The sequence below is a fragment of the Salminus brasiliensis genome, chromosome 13, assembly GCF_030463535.1.
Source record: "Salminus brasiliensis chromosome 13, fSalBra1.hap2, whole genome shotgun sequence".
NCBI classification, from domain to species: domain Eukaryota; kingdom Metazoa; phylum Chordata; class Actinopteri; order Characiformes; family Bryconidae; genus Salminus; species Salminus brasiliensis.
In genome coordinates, this window is record NC_132890.1 from 38,400,330 (window position 1) to 38,419,399 (window position 19,070).

At 46.2% G+C, this 19,070-nt stretch overlaps 1 protein-coding gene across 4 annotated transcripts in view; it reads left to right on the top strand.

The window, feature by feature from the left end:
• The first annotated feature begins 458 nt into the window (after positions 1-458).
• The window catches only part of plekha7a (pleckstrin homology domain containing, family A member 7a), an 84,122-nt gene continuing 65,510 nt past the window's right edge, over positions 459-19,070 (top strand). For 3 of the 4 annotated variants that reach the window (XM_072694774.1, XM_072694776.1, XM_072694775.1), the window contains exons 1-3: positions 459-595; positions 751-827; positions 1,020-1,077. In XM_072694774.1, the coding sequence (XP_072550875.1) occupies positions 459-595; positions 751-827; positions 1,020-1,077 (272 nt within the window). Of the gene's footprint in view, positions 596-750; positions 828-1,019; positions 1,078-13,303; positions 13,507-19,070 lie in introns of those variants that run through there. The other variant, XM_072694778.1, reaches the window with a different exon arrangement.

The window sequence follows — 19,070 nt, forward strand, 5'->3', positions numbered from 1 at the left end:
TGAGACGTCCGAACAAACATGTAACCATGGCGGACAGTTTTGGCTTCATTTCTGTAGAAATGCAAAAAATAATGAGTCAAGACTGTTCGCTTGTGTTTGGGGGAAGGATGTGGATTATTCTGGATTATTCTGGATTATTCTGGAATATTCTATTATATAAAGTATATATAAACATTATAAAGTTAATGGTTTGTTAATGAACACTTTGGTTCTTGTGAAAGTGTCTCAGATTCTTACACTGGTCCATTTTTCTGCTTCATCACCTTCAAGAATTGTATTATAATGTATAATGTAATATTAGACCCCCTGACAGACAGGAGAGGCAGTGGATGAAGATCAGCTGGCAGTGGTTCTAATGTTCTGGCTGGTCGGTGTAAGCTTCATATGACTGTTTTCTGTCGGCTGAGCTTCAGCTGGCTGTCCCCTCCCCTTTAAGAGCACTCGCTCCGGAGCGGCTAATGGGTGAAGCTGCTCCCGGGAGGACGGAGCCGGAGCGCCGCTCTCGCTGCATCATGGCGGCGCCGCTCCGGCGGGACCCTCTCCCTCAGCTCTGGTCTTACGGGGTGTGTCGGGACGGCAGGGTGTTCTTCATAGAGTGAGTGACTGACTCCGGACTACACAGCAATGGCTCCGAGTGTGTGTGTGTGTGAGAGAGTGTGTGTGTGAGAGTGTGTGTGTGTGTGTGTGAGTGTGTGTGTGTGTTCCAGGCTTTTTCCTGCATCCGCTAACAGGTGGTTTGTTCCCCTCCAGCGATGAGACGCGCAGCACCACCTGGCTCCACCCGCGGACCGGAGAACCGGTCAACTCTGGACACATGATCCGTTCAGGTAGGAGGGAATTACCCGCGACTCGAACCCACAGAAAGTTCGGTTCTGCTGCTCTCTCTAACGCTGTCTGTCTGTCTGTCTGTCTGTCTGCCTGTCTGTCTGTCTGCCTGTCTGTCTGCCTGTCTGTCTGCCTGTCTGTCTGTCTGTCTGTCTGCCTGTCTGTCTGCCTGTCTGTCTGCCTGTGTTCCGCAGACCTGCCGACGGGCTGGGAGGAGGGCTTCACTAAAGAGGGCGCGAGCTTCTTCATAGAGTAAGTAACTACTGAGCTGCAGGAGCTGCAGGCACGCGCGCGACCTCCGCAGGTGTCTGCTTCAGATCTTCATTAATAAACACGAGCGAAATTTCATTATTTTCATTATTATTAGTTTATTAGTTTCACTGTCCGGTAGTTTGACCCGTCCTCTGACCCGGCGCGTGCGGCTAAATAACAGGTGCTTAAAGTGGGGCAGGTGTGTTGGGGCAGGTGTGTTGGGACAGGTGTGTTGGGACAGGTGTTTTGGGGCAGGTGTGTTGGGGCAGGTGTGTTGAGGCAGGTGTGTTGGGGCAGGTGTGTTGGGGCAGGTGTGTTGAGGTAGGTGTTTTGGGGCAGGTGTGTTGAGGCAGGTGTTTTGGGGCAGGTGTGTTGAGGCAGGTGTGTTGGGGCAGGTGTGTTGAGGCAGGTGTGTTGGGGCAGGTGTGTTGGGGCAGGTGTGTTGGGGCAGGTGTTTTGGGGCAGGTGTGTTGGGGCAGGTGTGTTGGGGCAGGTGTGTTGAGGCAGGTGTTTTGGGGCAGGTGTGTTGAGGCAGGTGTGTTGAGGCAGGTGTGTTGGGGCAGGTGTTTTCGGGCAGGTGTTTTGGGGCAGGTGTTTTGGGGCAGGTGTGTTGGGGCAGGTGTTTTGGGGCAGGTGTTTTGGGGCAGGTGTGTTGGGGCAGGTGTTTTCGGGCAGGGGGCAGTTCAGCTCCACAGTGAGCTCTATTCACAGCCATGTTGAGAAGTTCATCATAATGCACGTGGTCAGCAGCGTGGTCAGCAGCATGGTCAGCAGCGTGGTCAGCAGCGTGGTCAGTCGTGATTAATACACCGTCACAACGACATGCAGCATGACCGGCTAGGTTGTCGGTGAGCACGTAAACGAAGCTCCCGCGCCTCAGCCCTGCTGGTACCGCGAGGTTAGTAGGTGGGCTAATTCTGTCTCAGCTCATCTCCACTGGGCTTTAGAGACTTACCGAGCATTAGGCTGGTGGGAGAAGTCTGCAGGTGAGCTTAGAAAGGGTTAACAGGTCTGATCTGCAGGCTCCTGCTCTGTTCTGTTGCTCCCTGCCTTCCAGGTTCAAAGTCTGACTGTGGTCAGTGCAGCCCGAGGACCCGCCCACTTGCCTTTTATTCGTCTGGATCGATCACGATATAATCATGAGTGGTGTAAAGTCTGGACAGAAAGGAGGTGTTTACTCAGGCTTTCTGCAGAGTTTACTGTGTGTGTGTGTGTGTATGTGTGTGTGTGTGTGTGTGTGTGTGTGTGTGTGTTCGAGGCTGTGAGGATAATGGAGGCTATAAAGGTTGCACATAGACTCATAGACCCAGTTGTTCTGGTCTCAGGTTCAGGTGTCCTGTCTAATTCAGAGGAGATCGGTCACTGACTGAATCTCACCACAAAAATTAACCCTCTAGTTGAAGTTGGCTCAAAAAACAAGGAGACTCTCGACCCAGAAGAACTCGAATAACATCCTAGATGTTTCTGTTACAGCTTAATATATATTCAGACTGGGTCAGAACATCTCCAGAACATCAGGCAGGTCTTGTGGGGGTGTTCCCGATATGCAGTGGTCAGTACCTACCAAAAGTGCTCCAAGAAAGGACAACCGGAGAACCGGTGACCGGGTCATGAGCACCTAAGGCTCATTGATACTCACAGAGGCTCCGCCCACCTCACACCTTACAGGACTTAAAGGATCTGCTGCTAATGCTAATGCTCCAGACACCACAGCAGGACACCTTCAGAGGTCTTGTGAAGTCCATGGCTTGATGAATCTGAGCTGTTGTGGTGGCACAGTTACTCAGTGTTACAAGTGGTGTTAATGTTATGGCTGATTGCAGTGCGTTTATGCAGCCTTGTGCTTTCACCAGCTAGTCTTGTAGGAACTGTTAGTTTATGGGCAAATACACCTGCGTGTTTGAGAAATCCTCTCTTGGGCTTATGGTGGGCCACAGATGGGCCCCAGCCTCTCTGCAGGGGTTCTGAACGAGCTCCAATCCGTGGGCCGAATGAGGAAAGCCGAGGGATAAACCTGGCAGGGATGCCTGTCTGCAGGCCGGGGTCTTAAGCCTTGCTGCTGCGGATGGTAAATGGTGCTGTTGTAAATCTGCGACAGAGATCCAGGCAGGCAGTCTGGTAATGGGGACGTGTTCCACCTTCATTAGGAACTACTGCAACTCCTGTTGATCAAACAGAAGCAGCACTAATGTCATGACTGACTGACTGACTGAAAGACCAGGAGAAGCCCATACGGAGCGCAGTGCTGTTGAGAGTGCCTCGTTTTTCCTTGTTAGCTTGGTTATGAGCGCTGGGTCTCTGTGCGGGGTGGCAGCTGGCGGGCTTCGTGGAGCTGCTCGGCTCATGCAGAGGGAAACTGCCCTGAACTACCTGAACTAATGAGTACTGAGTCTTTTAGAAAAATGAACAGTCAGCAGTTTACTCCCCAGCATTGTTTCCTACCCCAGAACCGTCTGCTCCCGGATGGAGGCGACTTGATGTAACTACACAGATGCAAATGATGTGGCAGGGCTGCTCCCGTGTCATGCCCTGTGCACTGTGTGTGTGGAGGAAACGTCTAGACCCGTGCTGCGTTCACATGCTGTCAGAATTCGGGTAAATATGAGGCCCTGACTTGGATGTGTAATATCTAGGGGGAAGTTGGAAGATCATTTTAATACCAGGGCTGAGGTGACCTTCAACCTTTTAACAGGGTGGAAAAGACAGAATCAGTACTGGATGGTCCAGAATTCTCCATCTTGAACAGAGCGCAGACTGAAGTGCTGCACGTCTGCTTGAGCACGTCAGAGACAGCGCGGGAACTCAGCCATTACTAACAGCCGCGACTCAGCCGCCGCCCGTCTGTGCCTAATCCCATTTCACTGACCATCTCTGTCCCCAGTAATGCAGGTACTGAGGTACTGATCCTGCTTTCATTTGATCTGTATTGAATGCATTCAGCTGCTTTACAGATGTGCAAATGCACACACAGCTTGTCTAGTCCCTGTAGAGAAGAACTGCCAATAGAATAGGACCCTCTGGAGCAGATCATCATCATGACTCCATGCTGCCTAATGCCAGGCGTGAGTTTGAAGGGTACACACCTGTTCACACCTTGCAATCATGTGTTTTTAGTGATCAGATCCACCGGATTTCACGTGACCACATAAAAAGCCAGGTGTAAACACACCCAGGAGCTCTGTGCACAGGTTGTGATCGGATCACTCGAACCACATTCGGAGGCGGTCAGAGACGCATCCTCACCACATTAAACACTGGGATGCAGTTAGGCAGGCGGAGGTTCGGCTGTCAGAGTAAACACTTTTATTACTGTTATGGTTACTGGGTTCCCTCTTTCTCAATCTGTGTGTGTGTGTGTGTTTGTGTGTGTGTGTGTGCGCGTGTGTGTGTGTGTGTGTGTGTTCCTACTTATTTACTGATAGATGATGGTCTGCAGCTGGCAGTATAACAGTGCTGTTGCCTTGCTGTTGCAGTAGTTTAGCATTTTCTGACAGAGCTGTTCCACCGTGTTGTAGAACCCCCTCCGTTCCTCTAAACCATTCACGCTCTCCCACAGAAGTGTGAAACCTTCAGTTACAGGAAGCACAATATACATGTGTTTCTGACATGACAGTAAAATCCGATCTCGTCGGGTCACACTGGAGCCGTGTTTTAACGAGAGTGTAAATGGACTCTGGCTGAGGTCAGGATACTGTCTGGGTAGGAAAGGCTAATGGTAGGAGCCACAGAGCGCTCACACAGCGTACAGCCGGAGATGTCCCGTGTCAGACGCGCTCTCACTACAGGACATTCTGCGTGGTTTAGGAATGGGGCGGAGCCTGTGGAGGACATGCAGGAGGTACTGCAAGCCCAACTGATTTCTCTGGAAAATGAGCTGCTCTGTTCACACATGGCCTCACCCAGACATTACCTGGACTTTGGACTGGGGGCTGGCAGGAAAAAGGCTGGGTAATGTTCGTTACAACTGATCCGGACTATTGCGTTCACACACACAGCTCCTCCGTTACCCGGCAGGCCTGAAGGTTCACCTGAATTCTAAGAATGTCAATCATAAAACATTACATATAAAACATAAAGTTTTACATGTAAAAATAATAAATAAAGAAAGTTTAATACAGCGGTACTAAGTTCTGCTGTAGGACCGATCATGATAATAATGTGTTAATTGGGGTTTAATTAATAATCTGTTTGTAGTAAAGCTCTGTAGTAAGGATCTGCTGCTCAGCCCCAGGCAGGCCTCAGGGGCAGGAGTTGAGACCCTGTGTTCAGTTATGGCTTCACTCCGTTCTGAATGACTCTGAAAGTCAAGTTTAGAGGCTACAGGTGAGTGCAGAGTGACTGACTGTTGACCAGTCCATTACTGCCTGAATCAGTGTATCTGTCAAAGAGCAGCTCCATCACACACACCTAACTCAGGACCTCCTGGAAACAAGACCTGAGGTTTAGTACAGATTTAGTCATTTCTGACAGTAGTTTAGTGTTTTTGCAGTAGCTGGTGTAAAAATTAAACTGTAGGTTTTACCTGTTCTGCTCTGACCTGACTCCTCTCCAATAAGACATGGAGGGAGGGAGGGGGCGGGGGGGGGTTCTCAGGCCTGTGCTGGTATTGGTGTGTTGAACAGTACAGGTTAGGTTGTGTTATTTCTCAGTGATCAGTCTTATAGTTAGTGTTGGGTTGCATGAATTTAGTTTCAGAACAAATACTGTGTGTGTGTGTGTGTGTGTGTGTGTGTGTGTGTGTGTGTGTGTGTGTGTGTGACTCCTTGACTTTCCTTTATTTGGCCCATGGTGAGGACACATTTACTCGCTGAACTGTTGCTTTCAAAAATAAGGAAGTGAACCAGGGAAGTAATCTCATGACTTTAGTAAATAATTCATTAGATTTGGCATCAGAGGTGAGCTGTTTGCTCTGCGGGGGACCGGAGCAGCCTCGGGTCTGCAGCTGTAGCTTCCATGGTTTATGTGTATTGTGTAATATTGTTATCTTTAAGGCCGTGTCAGACAAACTTCAGAAATCTGTATCGTTTGGTCTGCTGATGTTTTCATGTGGAGGTTTCTGTGAGTCTGTGAGTCTGTGAGTCTGTGAGTCTGTGAGTCTGTGAATCTGTGAGTCTGTGAGTCTGTGAGTCTGTGACTGCTGCTAAATATTCCTGTAGTTGGGTTCTAGGATGCAAGGGCTTTGCACAGTCTGATGCAAAAGTTTGGGGACCCCTGGTCAAATTAAATGTTTTTTACAAGTGAAAGTTCACATGGTCTACAGAGAACACACTCCTGCACCCTCTAAAACTCACTCACTGCAGAATTACTGCTTATTTATTTAACTAACAAATTACAAAAAGCATTGCTTTACAGTTCAGTATTAATATATTCATATAATGCATATTCATGTAATCTATTCACAGCATTGCTGTAGCGTGTGACGAATGTAATGGCCTTGTTTTATTTGGACCCATTGTTGAATTCAGACATACATTTGAATACATTTTATCTAGAAAATCAGCAGAATGAGGCACACCGGTGTGTGTGTGTGTGTGTGTGTGTGTGTGTGTGTGTGTGTGTGTGAGATTAGCTAAATGTGATGTATTTAGTGCTGTTAAGGTGCCCTTTGCCTTTGTATGGATCCTTTGCGTTCTATAGATTTTCATTGGCCAGACTCCAGAGGGACACAGGTGGGAGTCTCTATTTTTCTCTTGAGGTTTGATTTTGAGAGACTCTCTGACTCACTGTTTGGACCCACTCATGCCGTCTGAATGTTAGATCCACTTCAGGCCTGATGGCTTATTTAATGGTTGAAGTTGAAGTTTTCTCAGAAAAAATATAATAAAAATATCACTTGACCAGTAATTAATAGTTGATGTTCAGTGAAGTGGGCTGTATGTAATACGGTGTTAAAGATGTTATAAAAGGCTTATTATAGCATGCAGTTATATCTCAGGCAGATGATTGTCAATGATTACAGGGGTGGTCTGATTAGACATGTGGAGGGTATAAACGTGCTTCCCCCACTGCTGCCCTGTGAACAGCTCTCAGGCTACTTTTGGGTAGTGTATTAGTGACGCCTCTACAACACACTGGAAGACATTTTGCCTTTGAGACTTTGAGAGGAGTGGATCACTGGACTGAGAGGAGCTGGATTGTGGTTTGATGGATTGCATGCCATCTAGGCTGTTCTGACCAAGTTCACCGTCACCTTTGTTTGCTGTGGTGTCGTGAACAAAAACCTGGGCTGCTGCAGGCTGGAACCGCATCACCTTTAGTGACGAATTCTGGTTCTGTTCGGGACCCGATGACAGTCTCATGGTGAGCGCTTCAATCCTGCCTTTGCTGTGGAGCGACACACTGCCCCAACATGCTGGTGTGAGGATCCGGGGAGCCATTGCATATGGATGGGGATACTAACAGCTCAGCAGTATGTGCAGGACAAATCATTTACATTTACATTTACAGCATTTAGCTGACGCTCTTATAGATGCTCTACAAGGTTATTCATATCACAGAGGAGGGCCAATGTAGTGTTAGGAGTCTGGCCCAAGGACTCTTATTGGTGTAGTGCTCAGTGCTCACTCAGACCGGGATTCGAACCCTGGTCTCCCACATGGTGTTGTAACTCAGTGGTAGGTAGTGGTGTTATCTGTTGCGCCACACCAACCACTATCCTGCGGCCACATGTGCTGCCTCTCATGACAGGGCTTCCTGGGAGACCAACTTTGGCAGCTTGCGCAAATGTCCTTCAAGATGCCCTACAGAACCTGTGTGCCTCCGTGCCCAACTGTATCTGATCTAGTATCCAGGTTAGAGTATAGTTTTCTCCAATAAACCCATCCTGTCACACTAATATTATGTATATGGGAGTGATCCATATTATAATATTAATCATGTTCATATATCATCATTACATCCACACATAGAGAGCATCATACGAGTCCAACAGCTCGTTTTTTTGTCAGTGAGTGGTATCATGTTTATTATGCGTAATGTGAATTAATAATCAGAAATCCTGAATGAATTCAAAATGAGAAATATTAGCTGAGGAATTAGAAGTGTCTGTACTGTATGATTGGTATAAATTACAAGTGGATATGGGTCCGGTTCAGTAGCTCTGAAAAGCAGAATGTCTGGGCCTGTAATCCAGTAATCATGCTCACCACCATTGGCTGTAAGGCTGTGTGTAAAGAACCCTGCGTATGAATGATCATGAGTGATTCAGGAAAAGAGCCACATATAATATATGTCCAAATGTTTGTAGACACCTCTTTTAATGTGTGAATTAGCTACTTTAAGGTGCACCTCCTGCTGACGGAGGTGCTCAGATGTACACACACTGCTTGTCTAGTCTCCATCGAAAAAAACTGCTACTAGAATAAGATGCTCTGAAGCAGCCGCACAAAAGGTCATCGCGGTCAGCGGCGAGCGTGGGCTGCAGAGGTATAGAGTCTCCCAGCATTGAGCCGTGGAGCAGTGGAACTGTGCTGTCTGGAGTGATGGAGCTCCATCCAATACTTTTGGGATGAGTTGGAGTGGGGTCTGTGATCCAGGATTAATCATCTATCCTGACCTCACTAATGCGCATATGGCTGAATACAATCAAACAGCAATGTTCCAACATTTAGTAAAAAGCTGTTTCTGAAAAGTAAATGCAGCGAATGGGGAACAGACTCTTGATATTAAAAGGAGCATTAGATAAACAGGTGTCCACAAACTTTCTCGTTTGCAGTTTGTGTAGAATGCCACCCTGGACACCTTTTTAGCCTCTCTTTGTAATGGCCATTTTGTGTTGTTCCCTTTAAATTTGCCTGATGTACCGGATGATTTGGCTACTACTCCCTGTATGATTCTGCAGTGAGATCAGCTCATTTTTAATAGTGATACACCCTCTGAACAGTATCTTTGATATTGCTGTAACACAGGCAGAGGCCTGCTGCTCTCTCTCAGTTTTAAACACGGCCTTTTCTAACATCAGTTAAAAACCAGAAGCTTTTCAGTGTGAAACATGGCAGGAGTGTCTGTGCACATGCATCTGGTGGCATTCTGCTCGTGGTAAGTGGATAACGTGTAATAGGAGCTTCGTCTAATAGCATTACGGGCGCCAGTGTTTATATTAAAGCAGCGTTATGTAGCATTTTCACGCTGCGGAACCCATAGAGTCATATCAGTGTAAAATCCTGCAGTATTACTCTACCGCCTCAGCCCACATGCTTCTCCACCCTCAGATCAAGCTTCTGGAGCTCTCAGCTTGTCCAGAAATGCAGGTGAAATGCAGGTGAAAAGAAAACTTTCAGTCAGTTACGGCTGCTTTCCAACAGGAGAAGATGGTAAATGTTGTCCTAAGCTTTATCAAATCCTTGGAGGTTTTACAATTATGCTAGCATTGATCAGGGATTGATTAACAGCTGAGAGGCGGGTCTTACTTAAGTAAAGGGAAAGTGCTAATTATATATAACTGTGATAATTATTAATTAATTTTAAAAAATTCATTTTATGCTTTTATATTTGTGTTTATATTTTAATTGATTTTAATTTTTATATATGATTTTATGTTTTTGTAGTTTTCTGTTTATGTAAAGCACTTGATGAAAAGTATGAAAAGTACTATACAGTAAACTTGCTGTGTCTGGGAGGTGTATCTGATTCCAGTATCTTTGTTGAATGTCTGGGGAGGATTGAACAGACTAGGTTTTGGTATTTTTGGTACGACGATGCTCTGTTGTAGCTCTGCAACATCATGAAACCTTTTAATTGTAGCATGTTGTTATTTTAATCTCTTCCAGTTCAGTTAATACTAGAACTGCCATCCACTGCAGTCAGTGCAGCACTAAAACTAGGCCAGCTCCAGCCAGTCTGAAGAATCTAATAATGTGAACTGTAGATCATACTGTATTTGATATTAATGTGTCTCTCTGATGACTGCAGCGAACTTCTGAGAGCGATATTGCATATTCATATGTGCCCTGCGGGTTGTGTGAGTGGGAGAAATCCACTGAGCACTATTGTCTGTTCATTTGGCTTCCTGAGCAGAGCCTCAGTGGCTAGATCGGACTTGGTTGTTGTCATACAGGGAGCGTGAAATGTCAGATACTTGTCTTTTCTCCCTGACTGAATAAAGGCTTCTCACAGGAGTTTTGTTTAGTTACATGCTCCACATATTCAGACACAGAGTGGACCGTGCGGACACCGAGAACAGATACTGAGCCGGTTTATAGACGGTTTATTTTTGAGCTGCTTGTCAGTTCATGAACTCCTCAGCATAAATCGTAGTAGATTGAGAAATAGTAAATCTCTCAGGAATAAGAAGCAAACCCTAACTCTTCTTGGAAGGAAGTGCAGCTCTTTTAGTGCACAGGCGAGTGTGTGTGTGTGTGTGTGTGTGTGTGTGTGTGTGTGTGTGTGTGTGTGTGTGTGACTCTCTAATAACAGTATGAAGTCCAAATGATTCCTACACTGCATTGGCAACAACCCAAACTGGGTAATTTGGCGACCCAGTGCTGAGTAAATATTGGACAGAACACACGCTGGGTTATTTAACTCCCCTCTTTGTGTGGAGTGATTTAACCGGGGTTGCTGTGTTACAGTTGCTGGGGTCTGTTTCACACGTTTGGGTCATTTTACCAGGGAAAGAATACAGGATCAGATTTAAATACATCCTGCACCTAATAACTGGGGTAACACCCGCTCGCCCGCTTGTTGTTGCTGCGTCACGTTTACAACAAGGATCTGGGCTAAGCTCAGCTGAAGTCTTACCCAAACTTTCTGCTCCACCTTACTTTATTTAAGAGCTTTACAGTACCTGATAAGTGAGGTGATGTCTCCATTCCACCTTAACTAGTGCAGCAGTGAGAGTGAACGTTTCAGCAGCAGAGTGTAACTGCTGCATCGGTTAAGGTGGAACGGAAGGTTTGAGTAGGAGGACAACTGCAGCCTTGTTTTGGCTGCTGACTGGTAACGTCAGCGGACTGATCGGTTCAGATAAGTGCCTTTATTATGCTGCTCTCTTGTTTGATTTTGCTGCTGTAAAAACTGACTTGTGAGTCTAAAGTGATCTATCTATCTATCTATCTATCTATCTATCTATAAAGCTAAAGCTCTGTTTAGTTGGGTTCGCTGTAATAAAGTCTGGGGTAGTTTGGCTGTTTACGCCTCACTCACAGAGGTGTAGAAGACTCACTGCTGGGTATCACAGACGTTTGATTGCAGGTTTTATTGTCAAGAGTGACACAACCAGTTATTGGGTTTATGGGGGACAGTAACTTTTTCACATGGGTAAAAATAATAGAATAAATAGAATGATAATTTAAAAGCTGCAGTGTGTGTTTACTCATCTTATAGTAACTTTAGTTAGATAATCTTTAACATTAATCTTAACACAATATGCCACTTTACTATTTTCATATAATTTATATATATGCAAATTTTTCAAGTTTCTCAGTTTTTTTCTCTTTGTTTTTATATTTTAAATTTATATGATGTTATAGATTGTTTATTCTTACACAAACAGTTGCAGCTGTACATGTAGAAATAATAAAATAGGAGTTCTCTCTCTCCATCTCTCTCTTTCTCTCTCTATCTCTCTCTTTCTCTCTCTCTCCATCTCTCTCTTTCTCTCTCTATCTCTCTTTTTCTGTCTCTCTCTCTCTTTTTCTGTCTCTCTCTCTCTCTCTCTCTCTCTCTCTCTCTCTCCCCTTTCTCTCTCTCTCTCTCTCCTCTCTCTATCTCTCTCTCTCTCTCTCCCCTCTCTATCTCTCTCTCTCTCTCTCTCTCTCTCTCTCTCTCTCTCTCTCTATCTATCTCTATCTGTCTCTCTCTCTTTCTCTCTATCTCTCTACCTCTCTCTCTCTCCATATCTCTCTCTCTCTGTCTCTCTCTCTTTCTCTCTCTCTCTCTCCCCTCTCTCTCTCTCTCTCTCTCTCTCTCTCTCTCTCCCCCCCCCCCTCTCTCTCTGTTTTTTATTCATTTAGTTTTTCTCACTTCCAGACAATTGGAGATAGCCGTGTTCCATCTCACTGTGAGTCATCTTCCTACCTTGCTGCCAGCTGTACAGACTGCGTTGCCCTCACACACTTAGCCCAGGCTCTATTTTCTACGCCCACATCAAGACCTGTTTCTCCCTCCTGCTTATTCCTGCTGTTAGCTGAAACGAAGCAAGCAGATACACACATCCACATCCAAGCCACGTTCATTACGTCTTCAAGCTGGAAAGCATCTCTCACAGCCATGGAGTAACATCTCTGTGCGGAACTACAACGTAATGTACACTGATCGGCCATGAACTGTGATGTTCTAGACAATGACTAGGTCAGAACATCCCCAAAACATCAGGCAGGTCTGGTGGAGTGTTCCTGGTATGCAGTGGTCAGTACCTACCAAAAGTGCTGCAAGGAAGGACAGGGTCAGGGTCACCTCACACCTTACAGGACTTAAAGGATCTGCTGCTAATGTTAGTCTTGGTGCTCCAGACACCACAGCAGGACACCTTCAGAGGTCTGGTGGAGTCCATATCTCGAAAAGTCAGATCTGTTGTGCTGACCCAAAAGGGACCTACTCAATTATAGGCAGGTGGTATTAATGTTATGGCTGGTTGGTATATTCAGAATTGCATTCTATTTATTCTATTTTAATATACTAAATATTTATTGTTATTTAGTATATTTCAGTGTTAGCAGTCCTAACACAGCCAGTAGGATATGCAGGAGACCCCATCTGAGAAAACCCTACAAAATGACTGCAAGTTTGTTTCTAATAACTCTGCAGTATTTAATATATTAATTATTTTAATAAACAACGTAACTAAGACTGAAGCTCATCTCTCAGCGAGGGGCTTTATGTTCCCTCTCTGAGATTGTTGATAATATTGCTGATGGAAACTCTCCTTGGTCAAACTTTCTCTGTCTTCATCCGTGAAACATGACCAAAAGCATTCATGCGTGGTCTTCCACCAACAGTCCGGTTTGTTTTTTGCTTCTAGCTGATGGTCCTCGCTGATTGTGCACTCTGCTGTGGGCCCTGATGTGCTCAGCTCTGCCTGGAGGTGGAGAGACAAAGAAGGGATTGATAAGCAGCCGGAGCTGGTGGCTAATGTCACGCTATCACTCTATCCCTCTTCCAGCAGACGCCACCCTCATCACCCCCCACACCACCCCACCCCAAAACTCCCCCCCAGTCCCCCCAGTACTGCAAACATTAGCATTGGCATCTGAGTGCAGCGTCAGAGGATCATGTGTCCTGTCCTGGCACAGCGAGGTGCCCTGAGAGACAGGGAAACGAGTCTGATCGAGGAGAGGAAGCTGCTGGGGACAGGTTCAGAGGGACTGCGGCTGTTCAAATGGGGAATTGTTGTGCGTGTAGTTCTGAAGGGGACTCGGGTCATGAGATGGTTGTGGTCAGACGTAAGTTTGCATGGCCGCCAGGAGACAAGGCCCTCTGCGGGATGGACAGGTACTTACCTAAAAAGAGATGATATTTAAGGATTGTTGAATAGCAGTGTACGCTGTGCGGTGTTTGCAGTGTATATATGGTGTACAGTGTGCGGTTTGCAGTGTGTGTACGGTGTACAGTGTGCGGTGTACAGCGTGCGATGTGTGAGGTGTGAGGTGTGAGGTGTGTGAGGTGTGAGGTGTGTGTACGGTGTGTGTGTGGAGTGCAGTGTGTGCAGTGTACAGTGTGCGGTGTGTGAGGTGTGCGTAGTGTGTACAGTGTGTGTGTGGAGTGCAGTGTGCGGTGTGAGGTGTGCGATGTGTGTGTGAAGTGCAGTGTGAGATGTGCAGTGTGCAGTGTTCAGGGTGTGTGGGGTGTACGGTGTGCGGTGTGTGTGCAGTGTGCGGTGTGTGTGCAGTGTGCAGTGTGAGATGTGCGGTGTGTGGGGTGTGTGCGGTGTGTGTGCAGTGTGGTGTGTGTGCAGTGTGCGGTGTGTGTGTGCAGTGTGGTGTGTGTGCGGTGTGTGTGCAGTGTGCAGTGTGAGATGTTCGGTGTGTGGGGTGTGTGCAGTGTGTGTGCAGTGTGCGGTGTGTGTGCGGTGTGAGGGCAGACGGCTGACTGCATGTGTAGTCTCCTCTGGTGTCGAGCTGCAGGTCCCGGCCTTGTCACTGCACAGTCAGCAGTTTCTCAGCTCTGCTCTGCTGGCCTAACTGAAGGTGGGCCGCAGGCTGCTGGCACTCTCCACAGCTGACTGCATGAGGGAATAGGGAGTGGACTGATGGCAGACGGCATCTTTAGGGAGATACACTCTTCTAACACTCAGTAGGACAGACCCGAATATCAAACGGGGATTAAGGGAACATGCCTGAAATGTGAGTTCTCTCACCTCCACCTGTTTATTGCTGCTCTGTCAGATACCCTGTGTAGGCAGATTCTGCTTTACAGGAAGGAATGTGATGTAAGATCTGAACCTCAGTCATGTGGCGTCTATGAAACTGAAACCTGAGAAAGTTCTGGGTGGGCAGGATCCTTTACTAATGGCTGTACTACCTGCTCGAGGGTCATAACCATGTGCTGCAGTGAATAACGTGTCTGGTGGGAGGATCCGTATGGAATCCAGAAGACTTTATTCATTTCTATGAAATTAAATAATAATAATGTTTAATGTTTTAGGTCAGGATATTAGCTGATCATCACCCCACCCCATCACCGGTGGAGAGTACTGTTTAAATTAGCAAGTGCTTATTATTGTTCTTTTAAATGAAAGTAATGATGGAACACATCTGAACATACTACTATCAACTACCCCAATCAGCCATAACATTAACACCACCGACAGGTGAAGTGAAAACCTGTGATGATCCTCATCTACAGTGGCTCTACATTAGACAGGTGAGTGAACAGTCAGGTCTTGAAGGTGATGAGGGTGATGAAGCAGGAAAAATGGACAAGCGTAAGAATCTTAGAAACTTTGACAACTGGGTCAGAACATCTCCAGAACATCAGGCAGGTCATGTGGGGTGTTCCCGGTATACAGTGGTCAGTACCTGCCAAAAAAGAAGGACAGCTGGTGAACCAGTGACAGGGTCATGGGCTCATACGACTGATTGATGCTCTTGGAGGCCCCGCCCACCTCACAACTTCCAGGACTTCAGGATCTGCTGCTAACGGTAGTCTTGATGCAGGTGTGGAGGTTAGACATGTTTACCTTTGTGAGAGGGTGGTTCTCTTAAACAAGCAGCGCAGCGCTCTGTAATGCTGCCTGAATGTGTTAAACACAGTAAATATTTACCCGGCCTGCGGGATGAGATCCTCTGACTGTGAAGTAGTGTGTTCTCCACTCAGACAGTCATTACTCATGCTCAGTCAGTATTCACTTTCATATGAGGATAAAGCTGATTCAGTCATTTCAGCGGTCCAGTCAGCGTACATGTCACACTAGTCCAGTGGACTATGCAGGATATGCAGACAGGTGACCCCTTCAAAGAGAAGCATGACTGATCAGTGGAGAAGTGTGTACATGCTTCAGAGCAGGTTTCCAGGTGCAGCTAAGCAGTTCATATCCTACCATACTTTGTAGACTCGCAAACCTCGATTTTGGAATAAAATGGCAAGAGGAGGAGATTTGAGTGACGGTGAGAGAGGGTTCAGTATTGGGGTGTGGATGACAGGAGCTTCAGCACGTTCTGCATTTCCATAAAGGGATCATTCATTCACTGTGTCCTCCAAAATCAAGGGTATTAAGAGCTGATCCTGCTTCTGTTGGAGTAACTGTCTCTACTGTCCAGAGAAGAAGACTTTCTACTAGATTATGGAGAGCATTGCTTTCAGCCATAAGAGTGTTAGTGAGGTCAGGATGTTGGATGATTGATCACCCCCAACTCCCCAACTTATCATCCCCAACTCAGCCCAAAAGTACTGGATGGAGCTCCTCCACCATCATTCCAGAGAACACAGTTCCTCCACTGCTCCACAGCTCCTCAATGCTGGGGGGCTTTATACCCCTCTAGCCCACGCCTGGCATTAGCATGGAGCCAATAGGGTCATGATGTTGATCTGCTCCAGAGAGTCCTATTCTATTGGCAGTACTTCTTCTCTACAGGGACTAGACAAGCTGTGTGTGTGCATTTGCACATCTGTGTCAGCAGTGGGTGCAACATAAAGTAGCTGAATGCATTTATTAGAAGGGTCTGCTGGCTCTGCGGGCTCTGCGGGCTCTGCTATGCTGTGGAGGAGTGTCACTGCCATGGTTCTCTATTACACAATAAAAGTGTCCAGTCCCCGCTCTGAGAGAAAGGTCACTGCTAATCAATACTGACTGATCACCTTCATCCTATCATGAGACATTTCTTTCCTGGTGGAAGTGTCTCCATCCACAGCCCCCAAGGGGTCACCGAATGATTTGATTATCACAGTTATCATTTACAGATCAGCCATAAGATTAGAACTACCTGCCTAATACTGGGTAGGCCCCCCTTTTGCCAACATAAGGTCAGCTCTGACCATTCGAGACAAGGTGAAGGTGAAGGTGTCCTGCTGTGGTCTCTGGCACCAAGGCTAATGTTAGCAGCAGGTCCTTTAAGTCCTGTGAGTTGTGAGGTGGGTGGAGACTCCATGAGCATCAGTCGCTGGTTCACTGGTTCACCTTCCTTTTGGTTGGTTCTTTATACCGGGCGCACCTCACAAGACCTGCCTGATGTTCTGGTGGAGATGTTCTGGTGGATGTTCTGGTGGAACCATTATCTATCTATCACAGTTTGGTTCTTGTCAAAGTGTCTCAGATTCTTACACTTGTCCATTTTTCCTGCTTCATTACCTTCATCACCTTCAAGACCTGACTGTTCACTCACTGACTAATATATAGATCCACCCCTTGAGGCACTGGAACCAGATCACCAGTGTTCTTCACTCCACCTCTCAGAGGTGCTAATGTTATGGCTGATAGGTGTAGAGATTTTTGGACTGAATAGATGAATGGTCTAAAATTCAATAATTGAAATGCTTTAGGTGAGTTTGTAGATTACGTGGAGAGCATGATTAGACGATGGGGTGTATCCAGTCTTTCTGAAAGAGAACACAGAGGCGAGCTTTGTGTTCATGGTGAGAATGGAAGGTGGATCCAAAAGGGCTCTAACACTCTTTCCAGTGTTGTTGTGTTGACCTACTTAACCACTAGAGGGCGTGAACAGTTGGACTAATGCTCCCTTAATGCTTTCGAGTTGGGGCAGTGTTGCGCCTGTGGAACCCAAACCACATTTCTCACAGTGATTTTGGTAACAGAATATTCTCTAAACACAGCTGAGCGTCATGACCTCAACTCAGGATCATCAGTAATCGAACATTTTACGCAGACTCTGACTTTGATACAAGCTTGTTGCTCAGCTGGCGCTGTGTTCTCCTCCCTGTTGATGTGTGTGTTCTGTGTTTCAGCTGAAACATGTGTGTGTGTGTGTGTGTGTGTGTGTGTGTTCCAGCAGTTCCTCTCCCCCCCCGTCACCTCCTGTATCTCTATCAGGGCACAGTGGACAGAAGATAATGTAACATAGTTAAATATTTTAATGAATAAATAAATTGAGTGTGTCTCTGACTGGATCAGACATGTACAGCTGACTGATCTCTCCTTTAAACAGAAATAACTCTTAATGTGTAAAGAATGGCTGGCGGTCTGTGAGCAGTACACGTGACGCAGAGTTTAGCAGTTATTATTGTTAATAATTAAGCTGAAGTGTCAGCAGTTGGAGTTAACGGCTGTAAATGATGACTTGCAGAAGCAGAAGCATGGCTGAAGTTATTCCTGTTGATTTAACCATTCAAATGTTCAGACAGTTTTGCAAGGGAATTCCCTTATTGATTATTAAATGACTTTTCAGAAGTTTCTGTTCTTAGATGTGTGACACAAAGGGGCAGTGGTGTTCAGTGGTTAGAGCTCCAGGCTATTGTTGACAGGGAATGTGGGTTCGATACCCGGGCTCAGCAAGCTGCCTCTTTTGGGCCCTTGAGCAAGACCCTCCACCCTCTCTGTTCCCCGGGCACTACCCACCGCTCTGTGCGTGTGTTCACTGCCCCTAGTAATGCAGAGGACACATTTCGCTGTACAGTGACAGATACTTGCACCTTTACTTGGCAGATGCTTTAATTCAGAGTAATTTACAGTGTTGTAGTAATAATGTTGTAAAAATGATCAAATACTGCATTAATAATCTTGCTGAGGGACTCTTATTGGTGTTATGAGGTTCTGCCCAGGTGGGGAATTGAACCCCAGTTTGACACATAGAAGACAAAGGAGATACCCACATCAAACTCCATTTGACATCATTTTACCCCAGACTGTAAAATAGAGCTACTGAAGAGTTGTGTGTGAAGAGAAGCTGAGGGACATTACGTGTCCTCTCTGACTGAGTGAGGGTTTACTATGGAATGGGCCCTGCATTGCCCTGGCACACCTTTTGGATGCCATCTGTTAGTTTACCTGAAGCTAGTTTTCTGAAAACAAGCTGAGCGTGCTGAACAACAAGGGAATTCACTGCTTGGCATCGTAAGGGTGCAGAAAGTGCCTTAATTCCCCTAAATTAGATGAGGTTAATTTACAGCACTGGCATCTTCAAAGCAAATCCCCTGCAGAACCACAGAAATAACAGAGCTATTAATATTGGGGATAATTAGTACTTATCAGCAGGAATTGCAGAACTGCAGTTTTCAGAGACTCAGATTAAAAATGAAAGCTTTGATCTTTGATCTTCTAAGCAAACCGTGTTCTTACATCTGATCCACTGGATTCAGCTTGTTTAGATTTTCTATCAAAACTTTTCAGATCAAATGATTTGAATCCTCGTTCTCTGGGTTTAGTTTCCTGCTTGTGGACAGTGATGAGTGTGAGAGACTGAGCTTCCCGGGAAGACGCTGAGATGAAAAAGAGAGTGTATTAATAGCAGGAAGTGTAAAATGGAGTAAAATATCTAGTTCATTGAGACCCATGAGACCAAGACAGTAGAAATTTCTAAAACATGGACGTGCGCACACAACACACACACACACACACACACACACACACACACACAGAAGTGTGTTGCTGCACACGCATATCT